Genomic DNA, 26,761 nt, shown 5'->3' with positions numbered 1-26,761 from the left:
TCGATCCCTGCCTATGCCATCTAAAGTCTTTTCACGGGTACTGCCTCTTGAGAGGAATTGACAAATTCTCCAAGAGTAACTATTGTCATGAAAAAGTGCTTTCTCAAAATTAGCCGTTTGGAGTCGGCATATAAACTGTAGGTCCCCTCCATTCCTGACAACATTACTCGCACACAGGAATGGTTGAGAGTTGTAAGTCACTAGGCCTTGGTTCTCAACGGACTGTCGCGCCACCCAATTTTTTTTTTTTTTTACTATTAACCCTCCACAGTTTCATAATAGAATAAATACGTGGCCCCTAAGGATTTTAGGAGGCCTTGTTTATTCAGTAATTGGAGCTGAATGAGGTCACAATAGAGTTCTTGATAAATTAAATTGACACAAAGATGGTCAGCTAAGGATCTCAATTTAAACTCTATCATTACTTTAAATAAAATTCCGAGAAGTTCGTAAAGTAAATTTTACGGTAGCAATTTATTTCGTTAACACTTAAAATATTTCATTGTACACTGCTCGTATTAAAACTACAAGTGTGATTAATTTTAGAACTATTGAAGATTTAAAGGTTCACATGGAAATTTTGTAGGGTAATTTGAAAACAAAGCAAGAAAAATAATAAAATCTATGCGAAATAAAACTATCATACTTTTCCCTTTTTAACTTCTCATTGGAAGTTATCATAATTGTCATTTTGAAATTTTTTGACTTTTAAATGTTCAAGATACGTGCGTGTGAAGGTACGTTTCTACAGTTGCATACGTTCAGAAAACGTGCCAATATATCATAAGAACTAGCAAAGATATTGATTTCAAATAAATTTTGTTTAAGTAGTTCCGCCCAATATTTTTTCAGAAATTAAACATTTTTTGACTTCAAATATTTTGCTAATAAATAATTCTATCGACCTTAATTTAATGGATATATATGAATTACAAAAATTCAACAAGTGTTTTATTTTATAAATAAAAAAAGAAACAGAAACACAAATATTTTTCAGATCGAACATTTTACGAAGACATTTTTGATGTACGTTTAAATTTTTATAAAAATCGAGTTAACATTTTTTTACTAAAATTAACCTACAATTTCATTCATTTAACTTTCTAATTGCCTCTACCGAAAACAAAGCAACCTTCAATTTGGATTGCTTGCTCTTTAAAGTTCTTTAAATGACAATTTAGATTAAAAGAAATATCATATGGGTAAGAGCTCCAATATTAAGTTATCAGTGTGGGTTACGTCCCAGTCTATCTTTCTAATAATATTATAATGCTCTTTGTTTAAAAATCTACCCCTGCAAATTATCAGTGTTGTCAGATCAAATTTCCAAATCTGTTAAAATCTCTTTTTTTTCTTAATTAGAAATAGATTAAAATTCATAACAAAATAACAAACTGACACTCTGACATTTTGCATTAACGTCAGAAAAAACACACATTTTAATGATATTCCAAGAACTTAAAGCTATAAAATTATTGAATCAAAATTTATTATTAACTTCTATTTTTGTTAAGTTCTCTTACCTATCATAATATTAAAATGGCAGATCAAGTGTCATTTTCAATAATTTGACCAGTTTATATGTATATCTAAGATTTCTGAGAATTTTCTCACTCTGATTGACAATGCAGGAAAATTAAGAATGAACATATTTTACTATTTATTATCATCTTGCAATCAAATTAGCTTAGCATTTGTTTTCATCCTTTTCATAATATTCTATAGAAAATTGTTCAGAAATCGAATCACACAAATTTTGTTCTCAGATTACCGTCACTAAAAGCGAAAAAATTTTTTTTTATATTTCTGAGAAAACGGAAAATTCTGAGATATTATAAATACAATCAGGTGGATTATTTACGTTTTTAAAATGTTTGTAGTTTCATTGTCTCTTGGAAGTTCTTTCTTTATTTTGATACCTTTAATTTTGACAGACACACACACTTTGAAAATAAGTCACCTTGGAAAAGTTCAAAGTGAAAAAGATCCCAGTTAAAAAAATATGCAAAACAATCTTCTGGAAAGTATAACAATTAAAGCCAGTTTCAAACCGGAATTTCAATGTGTTCTAGTCATCCTTTCCCGCTCCCACTTTCTGATAAAAACTAGACTCTGACACCAAAATTCAAGGTCAAGGTCCCAAAAATCAAAATAAAAGATTTTTAGAAAGATGTCTGTGCGCGCGTTATACAGAAAATAATGCATAAAGATACAGAAAGGGCTGTCAAGCAAATTGAGCGGGTTTTTTTTTACCATAGCAGTTTAAAAAAAGGTGCAAATTTTGGTTAACCCTAAATATCTCACGAGCTAATAACGCTAGAAACTTGAATTAAATTTTATATTATAAATTGTAACGTGATAATAAATAAACATATTTTTGGAAAAAAAATCCAAGTAATCGTTTTTTTTATTAATTCAAAAAAACTTTTAAATCAAATTTGTCCCCTCGAACATTTTACGAACAAAGAATGATTTTATCTACAAAACAATTTTGTGCAACGAAAAATAACGTTTTTAACTTAAAAACATTACTCAATGTTGGTTAAAATTGAATTTCGACTCAAATATCTTTTCAAAAACTTGAGATTGTGGCTTCAAGCATATTTCATCTAATACCAAATATTTTGTTCAACATTCGGAAAAAACTTTTAGAAAAATCGAATTGACAGTTTTTTTAACAAAAAAATAACAAGCTAAAAAAACAATCCTAAAACTTAGTAAAAATTTGCTTTCGAATAAAAAAGCTTTTCAAAAAAATATTGTGTTTAAACTTTTTTTAGTTCACACAAAAAATATTGTTTTTTTCAATAGTTTTTTTTTATAAAAATCCAACAGATCATTTTCCATAAAAAAAATCTACAAAAAATAGTACGCATATTTAGAAAAAATTGATTATCGATTCTTGATATCTTTTGAATTAATTTTATTCATCCAATTTTTTAAAATTTAAGAAATGCTGCTAAAATTTGTAAAAATTTGTTTTCGACTAAAAATCTATTTAACAAAACTAGATTTTCAAACTATTTCTTTATATGAAAAATATTTTTGGTTATTTTAAAATGTTTAAGAAAAATTTAACTGACAACTTTCTTAGCCCGAAACGAAAACCGAAAAACTTTTAAGCAAGACAAATCGACAGACTGGTCGCATCCCAGCCTCTTTTTTTTGTTATAATTCATGACGTTTTCCAAATAAAGGGTATTTAAATTTTAAGGCGTGATGTTGATATCTACTGAAGCAAAAATTATTTAGGAATTTATTGTCTGATATATTCTGGCAACCCTGTTGCTGCTCACAAATAAATAAAATATTGGCTGCATGGCCTCCGCAATTTCGGCGGTACAACTTCATCCGATGATGGTCAAATTTAAGATGAGGCATAACTGAGTTTATATGCTGTAAGTGTGCCCAATTATGTCATTCTTTAGCTCTCGAATTGTTAATGGCTCATCGAGTTTTTTCCTGCAACATGATTTTGGTGTTCAATTGATATCGCCACAACGTAAGATAACCATTGAATTTGTCACGCAAAAGAGCCATTGTTGAGTTAGCTGTGTGGCAAGTTGCGCCAACCTGTTAAAAACACATTTCGTCCATATCTATATCTTCTAATTCGAGCCATAAAAAGTTCGGTATCATCTCATGAAAGCGAACATCATTCACAGTGACAATCTGACCAGCCTCATTTTGGTTAAAATACAACCCGATGATGCCGCCAGCCCATAAACAGCACTAAAAAGTCAATCCTTGTGGGTGCATTGATTTTTTGACAATCACTCTTGTATTCATTCTTCAAATGCGGAAATTCGCATATTGACGAATCCACTGACCTGAAAATGTCAAGAGGGTGTATTTCAATATTTTCAGCAATACGGGCTGTACACTTACTCACTTACTTAAGGTCGCACTATACAGTCCTCTGTGAAGTAGGGCCTCACCCAACAAACTTCTCCATCTAGCTCGGTCCCTAGCTAGATGTCTCCAGTTGCGCGCTTCAAGTTTGGTGAGGTCTCTTCCCACTTGTGCGTGCCACCTGATTAGTCGTCTTCCTCTACTGCGCTGTGCTGTGGGTGTGGGTTCAAACATTTTCCGGGCCGGAACATTGATTTCCAAGCGTTCTACGTGACCCAACTATCTTAGTCGTTGGATTAAGTCTACGTCGCTGTACTCTTCACTCCCCTTCAATGCATACGGGACCGTAGATCACACGAAAAACGACCCAAGGTGCTTTCATCCGCTTTTGTCATAGTCCATGCTTCTGCACCGTATAGCCGGACGGGGATGATGAGGGTCTTATATAGCGACTCTTTGGTTTTTCGAGAGAGGACTTTACCACTCAATTGCTTTCTTAGCCCAAAGAAACAGCGGTTAGCAAGAGTTATTCTGCGTTTGATCTTTACAGCGGAGCCTAGATAGACGAAGTCTTTGACTATTTCAAAGTTATTTCTGTCGATTGTGACGTTTAAACCTTGTACTTTGTTTTGTCTTCATTAACCGTTAAGATCATCTGCCTTAATACTCACAAAAGCCCTATTGACATCACGCTGAGTTCTTCCGATTATGTCAATGTGATCAGCATATGCTAATAATTGGACAGAATTTTGAAAGATAGTGCCTCTAGTGTTGACGTGTTAGCTCTGCACTATTCTTTCAAGCACGATGTTAAAAAATCGCATAACAGCGCATCACCTTGCCTAAAACCTTTTTTTGATATCGAAAGGTTCTATTAAGTTGTTTCCAACCTATATCTAGCAGCGTGAATTCTCCATGGTCATCCTGCACAAACGGACGAGTTTGAAGCTCCTATAGATGCTTTAAAACGCGGCCTTGAAATTTATGAAAAGATGGTGGGTGTCAATTTGGTGTTCTTGGGTTTTTTCCAGGATCTGCCGTAATGTGAATATTTGATCAACTGTGGACTTTCCTAATCGAAAACCACACTGATAAGGACCTGTCAGGTTGTTGACGATGGGCTTTAGACTTTCATATTACGGCAGAGAAGATTTTTTAGGTGATGTTAAGTGACTGATTGCTCTATAGTTGGTGCAGTTTAGAGGGTCTCCTTTTTTCAGGATCGGACAAACAATACTGAAGTTCCATTCATCGGACATGCTTTCTTCCGACCATATCTTACAGATAAGTTTGTGCATGCTCCTAACCAACTTATCTCCAGCTGCTTTAAAGAGCTCGGTATTCAAGCCATCCGCTTAAGCGGTTTTATTAGAATTCAGCTTAGATATTCAGCTTGTTGGCTTTCGTCGTCTATGTTGAATGGATCATCCTGCCTGACAGCGGAATTCGGTTCGTCGTCGCCGTTATACAGTCTGTAGAAGTGTCCTTCCATATCCTCAGTATTGACGGCGGTTCCACTATGATGTTTCCACTTTCGTCTTTGCAGCCTAGGTTGATAAAACTTTCGAACTTCATTCCTGATTTAAAACCTCTCAACATCTTCAATCGCACGCTTCTCATGCCCTTTCTTTTTCCTTCTGAGAAGTCGGTGTTCCTCTTGCCTCTTTTGCTCATAGAGCTCATGCCTGTTCTTTGGCTGCATTTGCCTGCCGACTTTCCTCATCAAACCAGGGGTTCCTTGTTGATGGTTTCCTGAAACCCAGCACATCAAAGGCGGCTCCTCTGGGGTGTTCACTGGTGTTTTCATATTTGTTTGCTTGAATACCTTAAATACGTTGCTAGATTGTATAAATTTCTATGGTTCAAATTAATTTAGTCTGAAATTGAGCGATGTCCAACGAAATGCAAAAAAACTTGTGTGGTTCACATTCAACATTGATTCTTTAAATTTAATCAATCAATCATTGTCTTCAAAATTCTGTTTAAATATTTACAGTATTGCAAACAATTAAATCAAAATATTTATAAGATGTTAGACCTCTAATGCTGTTCATACATTCCAAACAAACGCGGACCTTCTATGGTACAGTAATTTTTAGCACTTAAAGGCTTGAAACTTTTCCCTCATTTACACTAGACTATCACATCAAGTTGTTAAAAATATTTCAAAAACAGTGTTGTTGAGATTGAAGTTCAGGACAACTTAATTCTTTAAAAAGTAGTGTTTTCTTTGTGGGACAGAAAATTATCTAAAGTTTTCCGAAATGTTCTTTAAGACATGATATAAATTTTTAATGAGTCACTCGTGTGGCTAAAATATCGAGTCCATCATTTGCTGTTTTCGAATTACTAACATTCTCTTCACAGAATCAGACTTGATTTGTACACAGGTTTCCAAGGAAAACCAAAACTGAAATAACTGATTTTCTATTTTGCATTGAATTTTAAAAAATATTTATATTGATCTAACTCGACTAACTCCGCTATTTTGTGTTCTTTTTAGATATAAAAAAAGATTCCTTCAAAACCTGTTTTGTTCAGAACAGAAATTCATTTTCAGAAATTCATTTTCAGAAATATCAATTGAAAATATCTGTTGCTTCTATTAAATTAGATATTGTTAAATAATTGGAGTGCATGCATTTCTAATGAAGATACACCCTTACATTTCTCTTCACATTAAAAAAAGTGTTGCAAAGATTTCTTTTTAAATAAAGATATTCTTGCAAAATAGAAATACCAATCAATACGTTAACTATAGAAACGTCCTTAATAAAATCTTATTCACTCCTCAATAGACATTAAATGTGACACTTTTATTGAGAATTGAAAAAAAATCTATCCTTGAATCATGCTCAATTTCTTCATTCATTGATTCATTGAATTTGCATCACTCCTTGTTTCAGACAGAAATGAAGCAACAAGCAACTGTGATTCTAAAAGGATATTAAAGTCCTTCAACCTGGAACTTGGAATATCATCATCACATTCGTGTATAGTTTAGAATTAAAGTCAAGTGATGTCCTTTCAACCTTTAAGGATGATGTCTGCCATTCCCATGTTCCTATTCGACGTCTTTCTATCACATCGCTCTTTATTTTATCTTTCTCTGTCGTTGTCCTTTGAATTAAATTACATGAGAAAAATCTTGAAGAAACTTAATTAAAGCGTGAAAATGATTGAGATATTACAGAAGGTAGGGAGGGAGGTAGTGATAGCGATATATTTGTTTAACTCAATGCCAGTCATTTACAGTCCTTTGTGATATTTCCTATCTCCTTTCTATGAAGTTTTACGTTTGGCTTTCTGATTGCGATTTTTTCCTTCTTCTACTACTTCGGATAGATGTTCCCTCCAAAAACAAAAATAAAGAAAAAAGGATCTATAACGAAAACGAAAAGTGAATGATTTAATTTTGCATGTCCTTCGGCTGCTTCGACTACGGGTTTGGCTTGAATTATGTTTCATTTAAGGACAAAGAGAAATGTTGGTAGTATAAAAAAGAAATATAAGAAGCCGCGAGTTATATAGGAATTTGTCTTAAGAACTAAATGATGAAAATGACAACGACGAAGGATGAAGGACAAAATATTATTATGACGTATTATGAGATGTCGTCTTTTTTTTTTCTTCAAAAATGAGGTTTCTTTTCTTCACAATTTTTTTAAGAGAAACAAATCAAAAATTCACGACATAAATCTTCCTTACTTTTTTCTAGAAAGTAATACATAAAATAAACATTTCGCGATTACACCAAAAGGATATTACTTGTCGTCCTTTTTTTTAACTTTGAATAAGAGCATAAAGATATACAAAATACAAAACGAACCAGGCTGAACCTTCAGGATATAATGATTATTGAAAGTCATTAGACTAATTAAAATCCCGTCCAAGCCTTAAAGCCTGAAAATTAAACAAGATTATTAACTTTACGTGGTTTAATTTCTTGCAAGAGGGTACATATTTTTTGGGTCTTCCCCAAGTTGAGACTATTGAGGGTTAATTATGTATACAGCTCCTGTATTTAAATATTAATTTTTTTTCTTGAGTTTTCTCACCTTTTTGTTCTTTTCTTTTTTATATATACAGATCCGCTCGAGTTGGTAAGACATCGTTAGTTGCAAGATTTCTCGGTGGCAAGTTCGAGGAATCCTACACACCGACCATTGAAGACTTTCATAGGAAATTATATCGGATACGAAGTGAGGTTCATCAGCTGGATATTCTTGACACTTCGGGTAACCATCCATTTCCGGCAATGAGAAGGCTGTCATTTCTAACTGGTAAGTAAAGAAAGAAGAATAAGACCATCATCTCAATATGGAAATAAGTTGTAAGTACTTACCCTACCTCCCTTCAAAAAAACAAGAACATGTTGTTTTCGCGAGGGTGAAAAAATGTGTTTCACTTAATAGAAGAAGGGCACACTCAGTGAAAAAAAAAACACGAAAACAAAAAGTTTTGCATAAACTTAGGAGTTTTATACTTGGTTATTAAGAAACTTTGAAGAAGATGGTTTTTCTTCTTCTTCTTTTTGTAACAAGAAGGAGATTCTTTTGTAATTAGGATCAAGTGAAATCATAAACACAAACTTTGCTGATGCAGAATGATGCTAAGATGGACCCCATATTCTGAATGTTTTTTTCTTAATTTTAAGGAAACAAGGAAAAGAAATTACCTTTAAGCATATACACTTGCTAATAAGGAATTCCCACCCAACGCCCATATTTTTACCAGCAAAATCTTTAAAATTCAGTTATGGTAAGAGTCTTTTATGTAATGTTTTTTACCTTGTTGATTTAATTCATTTCTGAGAATTTTAATTTAATTTGCTTAATCCTGTGGCTTGGCGGTGCTGCGGTGTTTAATATCAAGTTCTTTCTCTCTTGTTAAAATATTGAAATAGTACGCATAATTTAAACAACCTTGAGAAAGAATGAAAATAATGTTTGATTTTAAAGCTCAGAATCAGATTAGCGACGGAACAGAAACTGGGTTAAACATAAATTGATTTTTATTTTTAGCTTGATTTTGAAGAGCATTCAGGACTAAAGAATTATTATTTAAGGAAGATTTTTGGGGATTTTAGAGTTTCATAGTCTCTGCAAAATCAAAAATGCAAGTCTTGTCTTGGTATCTTTTCGAACTCAATCTTGAATTCATTGTCGCTTGGTTTTTCTAGTAACAATTATAATTTGTGTAGTTTCTCGTCTCGTCTAACTCAGCACTTTTAATTTCTTAATTTGAATGAAAGAGTTCAAGATTTTACTTAAGTTAAACCAAAATATAAGACTGTTAGAAAACAGTTTACAAATATGTAAGATAAATTTACCTTTTTAATTTGGTTTTTGTAAGTTACGTAGCCATTTTCCAATTCAGTGAGTGATCTGAGACACAAACTTGTATAACAAACTGTTTGAAATTTACATAATTTGTTCTATAAAACTTCATTCAGGAGCTATGTTGCCTTTTGGAAGTAAAACTTAAATCAAGAATGTTTTGGTTTTTATCCAGAAAGTTTTCATACATAAATAGAAGTTAAGTTAATTTCAGACCAAAATATACAATATTATCTGGGTTTCGTTTCAGATACCTAATAGATATTATCGAAACCACAACATAATTTTTCCCGACTCGTGGCTATCTGTATTGAAAATGTTGTTCGTATTCCTACATAAAATTCCAATTTAAAAAAAATTAATATTAAATGGGGATCCGTGAAATAACTTAATAAGAAATAACCCCCCAAAAATATATGAAAAAGCCTTCCAAAAATTGTATTGTAATGGAGGTTTCTTCCCTATAAAATAACTTTCCATTTTTGAGGATTTAAGTCATGCTTTTTATAGGAATAATTTAGTTATTTTATAAGAAAATAATTAACGCTTTTGAATTATATATATCCCTTAATTAAAGAAATAAAATAAGATCAATTTTAAGGTCATGATCTTATTTCGCTATAATAAGGTTTACTTCGCTTTGACATTTTGGTTTACACCAGCATTTCGGCGAATAAATAGTGAGGATGGGTGTATGAAAAATCTTTTACCTACCCTAGATTATATAACGATCAAAACTTGTGGTTGCAGAAGGACAGCCAGTACCTCAAATACATACTTCTCTGTTTTGATTAGCATGCTTTTTCTTTGATAAATTTAGTTGGTCTTATTTCTCATAATAATTGGGCCTTATTTATTTTAAAATTGGAGTTATTTCACTTCTAGGAAAGCTCATCAGTTTACTCTTAAGACCAAATTGGGACGTACTGTTAAGTACAGGGATTTTTTCTTAAGCTGTACTCCAAGAATGTGAACGTTTTTTCAAGATTAATATTTCCCATTTATTACAACGTGCAGACATTCAAAACTAATGTGCATTGACATATCCTTTCTAATCCTGTCCTCCTTTCCTAATTGCTTGCACTGTTTTTAATCATTATAAGGGTATTCATAGAACGAACCCGTTTAGCGCGCTAAAATAAAAAAGTCCTTTTTGGGGACTAGTTTTTTCTTTTTTTGGAAATTTATTTCACGCCTCTTTAAAAACTTATTTCGTTTTCAAATTTGTGGACAAATTTCATTTAAAGTAGGGGGATTATTTCTTGAGAAGTTATTTCACGGAAGCATTAAATGAAGGTCGCTTAACATATTTTTTATAATTTCCTGCAGTAAAGTCTTAAGGCATAAATCGATGAAATTGTTAAAGTATTCCTTAAACTGTTTAGTCAAATTTAAGAAAATACAGTAAAATTCAACGAAAATAATCATTTTAGCGTTTTAGTGTTAAAAAAATATAAATTAGGTGGCGCAACAGTCCATGAAGAACCAAGGACTAGTGACTTACCATTTCTGTGTGCGAGAAATGTTGTCAGGGATGGAACGAACCTACAGTTTATATGCCGAATCCGCACAATTTTGAGAAAGCAACTTTCATGAAAAGAATTACTCTTGGATTATTTGTCAAGAGGCACAACCCGGGAAAACTTTTTTTTTTTTAAATTAAGGTGGCATAGGCAGGGATTGACCCTAAGACCCCTTAAATGACAGTCCAACGCACTTACCATCCCTCTACGGGTACTACTTATAGTTACATCTCGAAAAATATTTTTCTTAGGCTCTTTTCCCACTACAAGGTTTTGACCGTACGGCAAAAAACCGGACGTCATAAATCGGATCAATATGAAATTACACTTTATAACGTTTTAACCAAACGGTAAAACACGATATATGCGCAGGGTTTCTGTGCTTAGTATACTTTTTCACAGGTTTAGTTTTATAAGAACACGTGTCTTGAAGTGGGTGATCGAACTCTACCGCACGAATAAAATCGTGTGATGTGAAAACATGCATTTCGTCACGTACGCCACTAAGCTTATCGCGCCGTCCGGCTGCCGTTTACTGTAGTGGTAGTAGATTGTTGCTATACGGCGCGGCGTCTGCATTTTGTCGTGACTGTATAATATGAAAGCGTATATGCTCTTCTTCGCGCCTCTAACAAAATGTTGCTGTCCGGTTTTGCCGTGTAGTGTGAAAAGAGCCTTAAAGCTTGTTTTTTTTTTACTCAAGTTCATTAATCCTTCTGCAAAACGCAAATATAAGAACAGAAAAATGTCTGAATTTTTATTTGTGACATAAAGGAACTATGTGACAAGTATTACATTCGTAAAAAATGTCGAACTTGAGATTTTAATTAAACATGATTCCATCCATCTGTCTGTCTATCGGTCCTCTACAGCCCAAACTATTTTATCGATTGAGTTAAAAATTGGAAGTGAAGGTCTTCAGCAGATTTACGTTAAGTAGTTTTTTGTTTTTAATTTTTTCTTTAGACTAAAACTAACAATAGTTCCCATATACATTTTTTTTGTCAAAATTGAAAATTAAAACTTTCTTAGAAACTGCTTTATTTTCGGTAACATTTTTAACTCGGTTATTTTCAATAAAAAATTCATTGTTCCAGAAGAGCACCCCCATAGAACCATTATTTTGTTTTTTAGTCTTCTCAAGAACTAATGAACCGAATCCAAAAATATTTTTTCTACACAAATTTTTATAATGCCTCAATAATATTTAATGCTCAAAAATGTATTCGTCTTATTTTTGGATAGTTAACAACTATTTATTAATTTTTTTTCAAAATTCGATATTTCGAAAATAGGTCAACATTTTTAACGAGATTTCAACTTTTATCAACTAAAAAAATGAATACCAAAAATAAAAAAAAGAGGCTGGAATGCAACCCACACTGATAACTTCCTATACCGTCTGTCGAATTGTCTCCCTAGAAAGTTTGAAGGTTTTCGTGTTGAGTTAAGAAACTTGTCAGTTGAATTATTCTTAAAAATTTTAGAACTACCAACAATATTTTTCATACAAGTAAAAAGTTTTGTTTAAAAATCTAGTTTTGTTATTTTTAATTTTTTAAAAGCTATTGAGTCGTAAGTACAACTGTAAATTAGATTTTCCTCAACATTTAACTGAGTGCTAACAACAATATTTTTCAAAAGATAAAAAAGTAGTGTAAATCCAATATCTTAAAGTTTTGAAAAGATATTTGAGTTTAAAATCAATTTTTACCAACTTTCATTAATTTTTTTGTTTAGGTTTTTATTTTTTGTAAAAATAACTGTCGATTCGATCTTTCTCAAAATTTGTCTGAATATTGAAAACAATATTACTTATAAGATAAAATAAGTTATAAACCATAATCACAAGATTTTGAAAAGATATTTGAGTCGAAATTCAATTTTTACCAATTTTTTTCTTAGGTTTTTAATTTTTATAAAAAAAAACTGTCAAATGGATTTTTCTCAACATTTAAACAGATGTTGGAGATGAAAATATATTTAAGTCGTTATATTTTCAAAGTGACAAAGTTTTTGTTCAGTTTTTTTTTTCATTTACAGACAAAGTTTTTAATTGTATTTTTTCCAAAAATATACTGGTTTGGATATATTTAGTGTTAACCAAAATGTTCACCTTTTTTAAACTGCTATGATAAAAAAAAACATACACGCATTTTTTTTCAGAGCTCTTGCTGCATTTTTCTGACTTATTATCTGTATAACAAAATTTATTTGAAATCGATATCTTTTCTGGTTCTTGAGCTATGAACAACTAAAAAAACGTAGTGAACGTATGGACGTACGGAAGTACGGACATACGGACGTACGAACTAACGTACGTAAAATTTTCAATTTGACAAATCGGACGAATGACAATAACTTCCCATGGGAAGTGAAAAGGAGTTGAGACATTTTATTTATAAAAAAATAATTAAAAATAAAAAGCTATTACGATTTTTGCAAAAGAAAATTAATAAATTATAGTTTTTGATTAAATAAATCGCTTTTAAATTTTTGAAGGAAAACTTATTTTATAGACATTTTTTAAATTTTTAAATAAAAGCGTTATTTGTAAACAGTCTTTGAATAAAAGCAAGTTCGTGCTATCCTGTATTGCACTTTGTTTAATTTTGTATACAGGTCTTATGTTTTGCATCTGGATAACTGATTTGTTTTTAATTTTAACTAAACTTGGTCTTCTATTTAGTTTTAAACATTTACGTTTCCTAAAAAAAATGTTTAAAAGGCAGTTTTTTGAACTGGATTTTTGGAAAACTTATTTAATATTTATATAAAAATTATTAAAAAAAAGTAATTTTAAAAGCTTCATTTAAAACGTTTTTTCTTTCAAATCAGTTAATATTTAAAAAAAAATTGATATGCACGTTTTCAATAAAGGCAATTATGATTTTGTAAATTGAAAATCAATAAAATTTTCTTGTGCAGGAACGTTTAATAATAATTTTCGTTGAATTGCTTTTCACAAATTTTAATTTGTTTAATTTTACTTATACGTCAAACTGAAAGTACTACAAAAATAGGATTATAGGTGAATATGTGTGTTTTCTTGTCAATATTTGCAATTTCATCTAAATTGGCGAAAATTATATTGTATACTATTAAACGCATTGTAAATACGCTACGTGTAGATTAACAACACAAATGTTTCAAACCATTTAATAGATTTGAAGAAAAGCAATTGAAAATGAAAATGTTGAAACCTTAAAACTGTTAAAAAAATATGTTTTTTGATTTATGTTTTCAAATGTATTTCTTTTTTTGAAGCAACAAATTTATTGAGTGGTAAAGGAATATATCTTTTTTCCTAAAATTATTTGTTTAATTCATTATTTATTTAACACGAAGTATTTAGAATCCTCAAAATAGAGGAACATTAACAATTTTAAAAGCAGCTATTCTTTGCAACTTATTTATATCGTAGATAAGGTTTCTAGGGAAACTAAGCTTTTATTTCAAAGTGTACAAATAAAATTTATAATGAAGGGTGTTAAATTGAAAACATTTTAAAACTTCGTCTGAGGGAAACACTTCGAGGAAAAAAAACTGTATTCTCCGTAGACTCCAAAAAATAAATGTGAAATGTTTAATTCCTTTCAAAATTTAACTCATTCTTGAATCATAGTTTTCTAAATTTTCTATCATTTTTATGAAAAAGAATTCCGTAACCCGTTTTGTGTGCTTGGAACTACATGAGCAAAGATGTGTTGGTACAATTTCGTTTCAAAAGAAACGTACATTTTCTAGAAGAAGCGGAAAACCCCCTAAAAGTGTTATCAACATTATTAAATAAGTTTTCTATGGAAAATGTATCAAGTAAAACTATTTTTTATAATTTGTATGGCTGCTTGAAAAAACTTAGTATAAGGTAATTTTCTAGTTTTCACTTCGCTTTCAGCTTTAACGATTTTTGGCATCCTTTTTTTTAACTGCCTTTAATTTTCAAATTGCAATCTTCTTTTGATTTTTGTATGGACTTTTTCATTCTTCTGATATCGGGCCAAAAGCTGTACTATGAATAGTTTGATCTTATTGAAACTTCGAGTTAAAATTCATACCACTTACCACAGTCTTTTTAATCAAAGCTTAGAAACCTCTTTGTTCTTTATTTTGTATTGTTTATTTTCTCTTATTTTCCTCTTTAGTGAATAACTTCAAAATATTAAGTCTAATTTCCCAAGAAATCAGGTACAAACATACAATATTTTTTAAAGTGTTCAATTCTTCAAGAACCAAGTAAGAACTGTACTGTACCTACGAGTATTCAGAATCACACAAAAATAAAAAAAGAAAAGGTTAAGAAAATGTTAGGAACTTACGGTCTCAATTACATCCGGATTATTTACCAACTCAATACCACTTGACCAAAAACGAATCGACCTTTTTGAAAACCGATGAATATTCACTTGAGTGCTTTGAGAAAAGGTTCTTTCTTAGGTCACATTCAATCAAGTATTTATCGAACCGATGGAGTGTATTGAGTTGAGAAGAAAATTAAATACACATCACACAATGAAACAGGATTCAAATTAGGTCGTCTTGAAAAATGATTTGAAAAAAATACTATTTTTTTTATAATTGGCTTTTGAAAAGAAAAGAGAAAAAAACCCAATACCTTAGCATTGTTTTATCTCAAGAAGGAACCTATTCATCTTAAAACAGAAACGTACCTTCAATTACTCATTTATGCATTTTTTTCATCCATTTTTGAAATTATGTGGATCACTCAATGTTGTAATCTTTTGAATTGAGATTGACTGAAGTGAGTCTGAATTAAGTATAAAAGAACGGAATTTTGTTAGGCATCATAAAGCCGGATTCTTGTTCTGCTCTATTAACAAAACATTATTTTTTCGTTAATATCTTTTCAAGTCCGCCAAACACAGACTTCTATGGATGTACTCGTACCTTCTCGATTCTCATTAAAATTATGTTCGTTATTTTCTTGTTCTCTATTAAAACCAAAGTTAATAAAAGATATCCCTAATTTTCAGCTTTTTTTATGTGGCTTTTATTTCAACTTCAGTTCAAGACAGCAGCCAGAATTGTATAAATAATTTAGAATGGTTTACCCCAAAAACGCAAAAAAAAAGAAGAAGATATTAATGTTCCCACCATAACGCGGATATCTTTTTATATGAAAAGCTTACACCACACCAACCAAACCTAATGACGTCTGGCTTACAATGTTAGAGAAATATATGAAGAAGTGACTAGGTATAGATATAAAGGTTTAAGGCTTCTGTGTACGTAATTACGCTACTAAAGGATATTTAATGAGAATTTTCCTGTGCATGAGTGGTTTTTCATTACAAATTACCTGGTTATCTGAATTTTATTTCTCGCATAAAAACCAAACCAAATCAAATGTGGATTTTTTAACTACCTGCACACAACGCGTATGAGCTTATAAGTCAAAGTATTTAGGTACCTAAAAGTGGAAGCAACATCCGAAGAAAAGATTAATATGATGATTTCTTTATTAGAAACATTTATGAATACGCACCTACATAAATGTGAGATATTCACTTTCTCTGGAATATAACGATTTACAACAAAACACTGTTATCATAGCTTTGCAGAGGTATAAAGACGTGAGATCTTATGGAGTGGTAATCATTTTTGACACTTAAATAAGAACGAAATGTCAAAATTTTCCTCCTTTTTCACCTCATTCATCGATTTCTTTTATCAAGGTGATTATTACTCATATTTGAGCTTTTCAATTTAGGCTCTAAGTATTTTTATACAAAATAAATGTCTGTTCTTAAGCCCTTCATAGATTCCAAAACGGTTGGACCGATTTAAATGAAATTTTTAGGAATGAGACAAAACAAAAGAAAAAGGAGGTAGGAAAATTTATATGTTTTGTAACAATGTCATTTTTTAGAAAATAATATGGCAAGTTTTGCATTCGTAAAACATGTCAAACTCGATATTTAAAATAAACATGAATTTACGATGGTAGATAAGTCGAAAAGTGGATTCGGAGGTTCCGAACCACCCAAATATACACAATATTTAGACAAACTTGTATTTGTTATAGACTTCCCAACAAAATGGAATTCTCTGTTACAACTCATACAAACATTTTTTAAATGAGATGGGTCACGTCCAAAAACCAGCATTAGATAGTAAATTTGTTTGAAGTGTTCAAAATAAAGAAAAATTTTAATATTTAAGTATTGAACGTATATTTGAAGCCCTAAATAACTGCATATAATAATATTAAAAAAAAATATTAAAAAATAATAAACAAAATTAATTTGAATATAATGCACATTCTCAATTATATAAAAAATCCGCTTTAGAATATTTCTGTAATTTAAAATTTAAGAATGCACCTGCAAGAAAGTTTATTTTCATAAATTTAAATGGCATTTGATTTCTCAAAAAAAAAAACACAATTTTTCAAGATTTTAAGTTAAAAATGAAGAGGGTTTTTAAAATTAATTTTAAATACATACAATTTTTCAGTTTTAGTTTAAAAATAATTTTAGTATGAAGAATAATCAGCCTGGCTGGGGGCACAATTCAAAAATAGTCAAGTCTCTAACGGAGTATCTGGATACCTGGCGACGTCTGGATTAACTTGCCTTAAGTGCTTATGCGAATCTCTGTACAGACGGACCTTTTTTCTTCGCAACTCGTGGGACCAAAGATGTATAAAGACAAACAAAAAAGAATGATGAGACCGGTATCTCTTCAAGACCGGGCGGCAGTTTGGCGTCATAGCTTCCTGTCGTATCTCCTGCAGCCAACACAGAGAAGGGAGCAGTGGCAACCCATGGACCCTCCTCTGCTGTTGGTAGCAACGAGAGTAGAAAGGTAGGGAAGGGATACCTAATTTCAGTAGTGCCAGGGTTGTGCAGAATGACCCTACCACTACTAATGAAAGTTCATACAGAAATGAAAAGGAGAAACTCTCTAAAAGCCTGTATAGACAAAGGCGGCAAGCTGCGAAAATACTAAAGGTCTCTGGTGCATCATTGTAGGCTGAAAACCGCTTGCGTCGAATGGGCTAACAGTGTCCTTGCTGCAGCAAGAACCAATAAAGACTTTATGTCTAAACGCGAAAGGTCTCTTGAGGTGGCCATACCGACACCAAAACGGGTTGTAAGCACAACACCAGCACTTCCCTCAATCCCATCAGGAAACAAGCCAGTTTCATTGAAATCACGAAGGGACCACAAAGTCGTGGTTGTGTTCATTGACAGGAGTGAGGATAATGGCAAAATATCGACTGATCGTTGGCACCTGGTCAAAGTTAAGCTTTTTAAGCATTTTGAGAGAACTTTCAGAACCACTTCCTTTTATGTCAAACTCATGGTTTGTTGTGACCAGAGGTCTTGTGACTTATATAAGCTCGCCGTCAAACGGTTTGGTGAAGTTTGGCCAGGTGCGAAGCTCGAGGATTCCAATCGAACCTGCTGGCATGGAGGACATTCTCGAGATCGTCAAATTTTGTAACCCATCCCTTTCGATGCATAACTGGAAGATAGCCAAGCTAAAGAAAAAGATTGATCTTGATAGGAGTGCCATTGTGGTACTCAATAAAGATTCGTTGGGTCCTCTAGCCTTGACCAATGGCTCCATAAACTATGGCTACGAATCCATTAAAATTTGAATTTGTAAAAAAGATGAGATTAACGCGGATAGCAGGCCTCCAACAACAACCGAAGGTGAACTAGCGGTTGGTTGGCCTGGGACGTCGTCTTCTCTCCTAACAGAGGGTCACAATGCTCCCTTGCCCTCTCCAATCACGACTTCACCCTCTAAAAAAGGCATAGAGAGTCCATCCTTAATGTAGACTGAGGACGACCCAAACATGATCCTTCTGAGCGAGACAAAGGATGCGCCTAATTATTAGGAGTGATGTTAACGCTCATCACACGGTATGGGAAAGAACGAATATCAATGACAGAGGTGAGTCTCTTTTTGATTATGTTTTTGGTACTAACCTCTTAGTAAGTAATGTTAATAACGAACCAACCTTCATCACTTAAACTCGACAAGAAGTCCTAGACATTACTCTTTTCTCAGATACTATACATCATATGATCTTGGTATCTTGAAGGTTTCCAAAAAAACACTCGTTCTCTGATCATAGATATATCTAGTTCAATATCAATGCGGAAGAACTCATTACAATGTTTACTAAAACCTGGACTATCTCAACTCAGCTATGAACAGATCGCTGGAAATTGCTTGCATACTTATACACATAAGGGGAAAGAGAAAATCACAATGGTGGGCCTCAGAGCTTGACTCGCTCAGGAAATAATGCAGGAAACTCTTCAACCGAGCCAAAGGCGCAAGACTAGCCTCTCACTGGGACTCTTACAAAGAATCCATAAGAATTTAGAAGAAGGAACTAAGGAAATCTAAGCGATCTTTTTGGCGATCCTTCTGTGTCACGATAGAAGAAACTTCTGAAACCTCTAGGTTACGGAAAATTATTTCAACGAACCCACCGGTACCAAGCTGCTTGAAAAATTTAGACGGCTGCTGGACAAATTCAAATAATGAATCGCTGAACTTACTATTGAATACTCATTTTCCTGGTAGTTCTCTTACCGAAACTTGCAACCGCTATATACGTTTAAGTGCCAATACATTATTTCCAAAGGTCTGATCGTAAGGGACAAGCTACAATGGGCTCTTAACAGCTTCAAACCTTTTAAATCTGCAGGACCAGATGAAATAATACATTCCTGGAAGATCCATTTTTTACAGATGGTTCAAAAACAAAAGAAGAGGTTGGTGGAGGTGTGTTCTCTGAACGACTGAAATAAAGTCTCTCATTCCGCCTTCGCAATCATTGTAGCGTGTTTCAGGTGGAACTTGGGCTATAAAAGAAGTCTTGTCCTGGCGTGACATCAACAGCTGATATCCGTATTTTCTCAGATAGTCAGACTGCTATCAAATCACTGGACTCTGTCTCTACAAACTCTATAACAGTCCATAACTGTCGACGATCTCTAATGGAGATGGCACAACAGTTAAATATATACCTGTGCTGGGTGCCACGCCATAGAGACATTCCAGGTAACAGTAAAGCAGATGAACTCGCCAGGAACGGTACAGTACAGCCCATGCTACCACGTTTGGCACGTACATACTGGCATACCAATCGCTACTTGTAAACTGTTGCTAATGCAAGACGCTGTGAGGAGGGCAGACACAAGGTGGAACAAAAACACCACGTGTGAAGTCACGAAAAACATCTGGCCAACACTGGATTTAAAGCGTTTAAGGTGCCTGCTATCTCTAAGCAGATCGCATATAAGCTCGATAATAGGTGTCATAACCGGACACTGTCTAAAAGGAAAGCCTCTACATTCATGTGGTATCACAATTGGCCATTAAACTGGCCTAAGTGTGTCCGTTTCCATCTTCAACAGCCACTTCAACCTAACCTCAACCTAACCATGCAGAATAATGACCCGTTTTTGAGATATCGAATTTCAAAAATAAATGTATAATATTTTTGTTTAAATTCAAAATACAAGCAATGACAATTTTGATCATCAAATGTTGTTCAAACAATTATTGAAATCGGGTGATTTATTCTTGAGAAAAATTAAAAACAAAACGGTCCTATGGAGGGTACCCTTTTAGAGCCATACACACCCTTTTTTAATAAAAGAAGCCAAGTCATGAAAATAATGTAAAAAAAATCTATCGCTTCGTTTTCGATAAAATTCGAATTTTTGATTTTTGACCACAAAATTTGTATGAGGCATATTGTTCTTTTTTTAGCCTTAAAACATTTAATTTAGAATTCGAAGTAATAGTTTGGGCTGCAGTGGCGAGGAAAGGCAGACAGACGGACAGAATCGGGGGATTCAATTTATTCGACTTTCATCATAATGTCAGGTTTGATTTAAATCTCAAGTTCGAAAATTTTTACAATGCAATACTAACCATATAAAATTTGAAAATTGTTTGTACAGACCATTATTTAAAAACACCGTTCTAACGATTTTTCAAAAATTTAAATAAATAATAAAAAAAAAGTTGTTCGAAGAAATAAGGCATTCGGTTTTGGCTTAAAAACTGGGACCCATCTCCGAAATAACTGGCACACAGAAATGGTTGAGAGTTGTAAGTCAAAATGCCCTAGTTATTTTTTGCGCCACCTAATTTTATTATTTTTTAATGGTTATTTAAATTTTCTTAAGATAGACTTATTTAGCAGGAAAAATGTTAAATCTTAAAGGTACTATTTTCAAAGAGACTCATAGGATAGAGGATCAAATTAATTTGACCCAATAATGCATTTGATTTGTTTGCTTAAGATTTTTATTTTACAGTCATTTGGTTTTTCTCAAAAGTTATTCAAAATAGTATTAATAACTACTTTTTGTATAAGCTCGGTTTAAAGTCAACATCTTAATTATTGTCCTTAAGAAATGTATGTTGTTTTTTTTGTGTAGGTTTCTAAAACTTGACCAAAGGTTAAAAATAATATTTTACAAAAGATAAAACAAGTGTAATTTTAATATCTTTATTTTTTTTTTGAAATAATGTGTGAAAATTCAAATTTTTAATGGTATTTTTGTAGGTTTTTACTTGTATAGAATTATAAAAAAAATTCCAAATGCCAACAAAAATGTTTTTATAAGGAAAAATAGTTTGATGCCAATTTAATTATTTGTTGAAAAAAAAATTGATTTAAAATTCAATTTTTACAAATTTTTGGTATTAAAATGTTAAAATGTTTTGCCAAAAATCTATTAATTCAAGTTTAAGGTATAACAATTTTAGCAGATTTCAAAAAAAAAAATCTACCCATAAAGTTTCTAGTTAAAAAATATTTATTTTTCATTTTTTTAAATTGAAAAAAAGTTAACTGCGCTATTGTCTGAAATATTTTGGGTCAGTCAAATTTGTCAAGCCATTTGTTTATTGGAAAATAAACCACAATTTGAATTTATTTGAAAGCAATTTCTGTATTTTTATGTTGTTATGATGTACAACTAAATGTATTTGAAGTCGATATCTCTGCTGGTTCTTGAAATTTTCACAGACATTTTTTTAAGATTTTGATTTTAGTAACTTTTTAGCTTCAAGAAATGCCAACATTCTACAAATTGGAACTATCAAAATAACTTCGATAATACGTTCTATATTTGTATAATACTTTTTATTCAATTTCGTTCACTTAAGTGTGACACTTTAATTGATCTTTTTAAAACCCAAAATTTTAAAGAATATGATATTGCAACGTCTGCTAGGTCATATAGTCTTCTACAAAAATACTCAATTTTGTAATTTATTCACCTTTCAAGGAGGCATTATTTATTGAACATTTATGAAAAGTATTTTTGAAAAAAAAAAACTACAAAGTTGAAAATATACCTGCACAAAGTTTCTAGACCTTTTCAATAAAACACCTTTTCAAAAACTACACGAGAAAGAAAGAAAGAAAGTTTTCCAAATAATAAATTGCTTATTTCCCTTTGGAATGCAAAAAAGGACAGACAACAAAGACAGAGAGAGCCTTTTCTTTATATTTTATTTATTAATACTTTTGCAAACAAAAATATATCCAAACTGACAATAATATGTAATATATTGTTTTCTTATTGTTGCTTTTATTCATTCTTACTTCAGGCGATATCTTTGTCCTCGTATTCAGCATGGACTCAAGGGAATCCTTTGAAGAGGTCGTCCGATTGCGAGAACAAATACTCGAGACCAAATGGAGTGCACAATCGGGTGGACGCTCAAAAAAGAACCTACCCAAAGTGCCAATGGTCATAGCTGGTAACAAATGTGAACGAGATATGAAGTAAGTACCTAACCAACATAAACCTTTATGTAGAACAGCATCTGCACAATATAATTAAAACACCACACAACATGTCCTTAACCAATGTCCTGTCCACTGTCCAATGTCCATATAAGTAAACAAATAACTGACATATGCTATTTTTATGTTTTTGCCTCCTTTTTCAAATTGAACCATCATCCTTTGCATCGTGCAACAAATATCACAGGACCGTTCAGACTGAAGAAGTTATGGCTTACTGTGCGGGTCAGGATGCATGTTGTGTTTTTGTCGAATGCTCAGCCAAAAAGAATATTCGAGTCGATGATATGTTCTACGAATTATTCCTGGCGGCGAATTTACCCCTGGAAATGGCCCCCAACCATCATAAACGCGTAAGCACAGCCTTTGGATCGCCATGCACCCTGCCACCACCACACACCGCCTCCAATCGATCCAAAAAGTGTACTCTGTCAATTAAACGACGACTGAGTGATGCTTGTGGTGTAGTGGCGCCCAACGTGAGGCGCCCCAGCATTCGTACGGATTTGATGATAATGCGCAGCAAGACCTGCTCCCTGGGTGAGGGAGTTGGCTCGGATGCGGCCGGTTTCATGGGGCGCAGTTCAAGTGGTTGTGTGCTGCAATAATTTATTAATATTTTCGACTATAGACTATTCTATCGACTTATTAAAAATAATGTACTAGATTTATAAATGTATGTAAATTCGATTGTGCTCCTTAAAGGACGAAGAACTATATAAGAGAAGAATAAGATTTTTAAATGTGAAAATCTTCAATTTTACTTAAAGTTCTTTTTTATGTTCTTTTTATTTCCGTTTGGTACGCGGTGGCGTATGCTTGACTTAATGTAAATGATATTCCTTACTGTAGCAGTCCTAAGTTGGTCAGTTATTTCCAGTTTATATTATCGTCGCTCTATTTCTTGCCTAATTTACATGAGTTTAAGCTATGTAACATCTTTTCCTGCAATATTTTTGCTTTCTTTGATTCTTTTTCTAAGAATTCCTTGGGAAATATGGTTTTAGTTTTTCTTTATGGAAATCATGGTACCTTGTTGAATTTTCTTTATATCCTTGGCTGCCATCATGATATTTTTTGGTTTATTTCTTATTTTTTTTTATTTGTTTGTGGTGCTCACACAAAAATGAAGGACCATCAAGGGATTTACATTTTTCTACCTAAATTTTGCTACACCAAACTTAAATGCAAAATATTATTCAGTATCAGTATTCAGGACATCATCCTCGTACCTTTTCTATGTGATTTTTTTTGTTGTTGGCTTTTGGCGCTGTTTGTATAGCTTTGTGAATTATTAAGGGAGGTGCTATTAATTTTTTTGTTGAGTTTGAGAAAAGTGGCATTTTGTCGAATCAGCAGATTTCTGAGCGTGTGTATAAAATCAAAGTGGGAAAATTTATTATTTCATAAAAAATAATTTACCTGAGTAAACGTGATGCAAGCAAAGGAGAGAAGTTTGCAAACTTTATATGAATAGATTTTTTTAGAGGGATAAACATTTTCCCAAGGTCATGATTGAAGGATTAAATATTTTTCAATGGAAATTCTAATTGACATTCTTTAATAAAAAAATTAGGTTATGGTCGGAGGGAGTCAAAGTTTTCGTCTAAGTTTAGATTCAAATAGGAAAAACGTGTACTGAACCAAGACGGCGGGATCAAAGATGTAATATCGTTCTTTAATACACGATACTTAAAGGTCTAAGCGAAATATAACAGCTTATTGTGTTTTTCTTGTTACTTTAATTGCTATTTCAAAAGTTAGATATTGAATAAGTTGGGTTTTTTCATACAGGCTAACATTTTGTATTGGAATACAACAAATTTGATTATTTCAAATTGGTATTGGTATAAAATTAAATTATTTTAAAACCTTCTGACATTATGATTTCTGGCACATGACCACCACTGTCAAGAAGTCAGAATTCGTAATATTTAGTTGCCCCTTTTCGATGACTTTTCCCAAAACTTATTTCCGTATATATCGACAATAACTCGGCAATTGTTGTATTCTTAGTATTCAATCGTTTTGGACTTGTAGCCGTATATTGTAGACTTCACATATCCCCACAGAAAATTGTCAAACACTTACTTCTTACTTAGGTCCTCAGACCTGTTAAGTCCCCACAAAGGACATAGGGCCCCTGCTACGCCTACGCAACATCATGTACGGTTTCCGGAAATGTGTTTCATCTCCCTCCAACTCTTGCCTAGTGACGCTGATTCCGCCTCGACTATCCTGAGCCATGTGCTTCTCGGTCGTCCAACTCTTTCTCCTTTTTGTCTTAGCAGATTCCACTGCATTGCTTGGCCTGCAATGCAGTCGTTACCTTTTCAAAGTGTATATCCAATCCTTTGTCAATTAAGTCTTCGTATTTTAGATTCTATAGGTTCCTGACCTACCCTTTTATGAAGGACCTTATTTGAAGTCCGGTTTGGCCAAAAAATCCTAAGAATGTTACGAAGAAATCTATTTACGAAGATTTCTTGCTATGGCTGAAGTAACCTTCCAAGTGCTGCACCAATAAAAAAGCACAGATTCTGATTTAGCTGATAGAGTTGAATAAATAAAATTGGTTGGCGCAACAGTCCGTTTGAGAACTAGAGCCTAGTGACAGACAACTCTCAACCATTCCTGTGTGTGAGTACTGTTTTCAGGGATGGAAGGGACCTACAATTTTAAGCCGAATCCGAACGGCCAATTTCATGACAAGAATTACTCTTGGAGAATTTGTCAATTCCTCGCAAGAGGCAGTACTCGTGAAAAAAACTTTAGCTAGCATAGGCAGGGATCGAAGACCTCTCGCACTATCCATCATGCTACGGTTACTAATAAGCTGATAGAGTTATTCCTCCAAATTTTTGACAGCGTTCCGAACGTGGCTTTTGCTTAAGCGGTGCGGCAGTTGACGTTTTATTCCGTTTCACCTTCGATGGAGACGATACTTTCAAGGTATTGAAAACTCTTCACTTTTTACACCGGTTGCGAGAAAATATTTATTTGAGAGGAGGTCTAATCATTTTTGTTTTGCCGGAATTAATTTTTAGCTCCACAACTTCGGCTTTTCTCTCAAAACTTGTTGTCATTTGATGCAGATCCATGATCCTATGCGAGAGTAAACAATCATTGTCCGCTAAATCCAAGTGCTTTAAATATTATGTCAAAGTCCATTGGTTCCTTCTGCTATCTAACAGAGCTGAGCGCAGTACATCGCTTATCACCAACAAAAACATCTGACAACCTACCCTCCTGCAGAACGTGACACTTGGATCCATCATATTATGCTGCTTTAATAATAGCAATTAATTTTCCTGGGATGCCTCTCCCCCGAAAAGCTAACCAGATATATTCCCTGTTAACGCTATCAAAGGCCTTCTCGAAGTCAATGAACAGCAGGTTCAATTATGATCTGCAGGGTGTAATTATGATCAATACAGGAGGATCCAGCTTAGACTGGTGCTTGTTCTGCATCGAGTGTGGCCTCAAGGTCTTCTCTGATGCGTTTCAGTATAACTTTTGCTACTATTTTGGCAACTGCTGGTAGAACGCAAATTCCTATCCAGTTTTCGCACTTTGTAAGATCTTCTTTTTTTGGGAGCTTGACGATAATTCCCTTCTTCTACTCAGGGGGAAGCTTTCGGTGGTCCAGTCTTCTTTTATGGGCGGATGAAGCGGTTCGCCTGATGACGTTGGCGCTGCTTGTAAAAGCTCTGCGGGAATTCCATCAAGTCCTACCGCTTTTTTGTTCTTGGGAGTAAGTGCTTTAATTGCGGCAACGATCTCATCTTTACTAGAAGGTGCGGTGCGGATTCGGGGATTAGTTGTCAACAGCATGATTTAAAAGGCCAGTTCACATGCCCTTACTATGAAGTTATACCGTTTCTAATCGTTTCCTTAAATAAATCAATTATGTTTCTATTCGAAATAACAGCTCATGGTTCTTTTAATTGATGTACAAAAAATCCAGCTGTCATCGCTCTAAAGCGTTCACAGTTTTTAAAAATGTGTTACCAGTCTCGTCTTAAATAAGCATGGACCAATGATTCCACCATCCCAAAGAGCACACCAAAGATTCAGTTTTAGACTAAAGGACTATCATCATTCCAATTACGGCAGTTTTGTTTCTTGACGTATTTATTAAACCAAAAGTTGAAATAAATTTCGAACAGTTACGCAATTTGTAATCAGCCGTGAATTCAGGTCAGCTGCAGATCCAGAGGGAGGGGGGA

The 26,761-nt window shown here is 33.1% G+C and overlaps 1 protein-coding gene across 1 annotated transcript in view; it reads left to right on the top strand.

Moving 5' to 3' along the window:
* Window positions 1–24,736, top strand: part of LOC129944381 (GTP-binding protein Rhes) — a 251,412-nt gene extending 226,676 nt beyond the window's left edge. Inside the window, exons 4-6 of the mRNA XM_056053764.1 lie at window positions 7,942–8,135; window positions 22,334–22,511; window positions 22,720–24,736. Coding sequence (XP_055909739.1) covers window positions 7,942–8,135; window positions 22,334–22,511; window positions 22,720–23,140 — 793 coding nt within the window. The 3' untranslated portion in view covers window positions 23,141–24,736. The remainder of the gene's footprint in view (window positions 1–7,941; window positions 8,136–22,333; window positions 22,512–22,719) is intronic.
* Window positions 24,737–26,761: the final 2,025 nt, after the last annotated feature.

Source organism: Eupeodes corollae, chromosome 2 (assembly GCF_945859685.1).
Source record: "Eupeodes corollae chromosome 2, idEupCoro1.1, whole genome shotgun sequence".
Taxonomy (NCBI): domain Eukaryota; kingdom Metazoa; phylum Arthropoda; class Insecta; order Diptera; family Syrphidae; genus Eupeodes; species Eupeodes corollae.
Note: the sequence above shows the minus strand (reverse complement) of the source record. Positions and strands in the feature narration are given on the sequence as shown.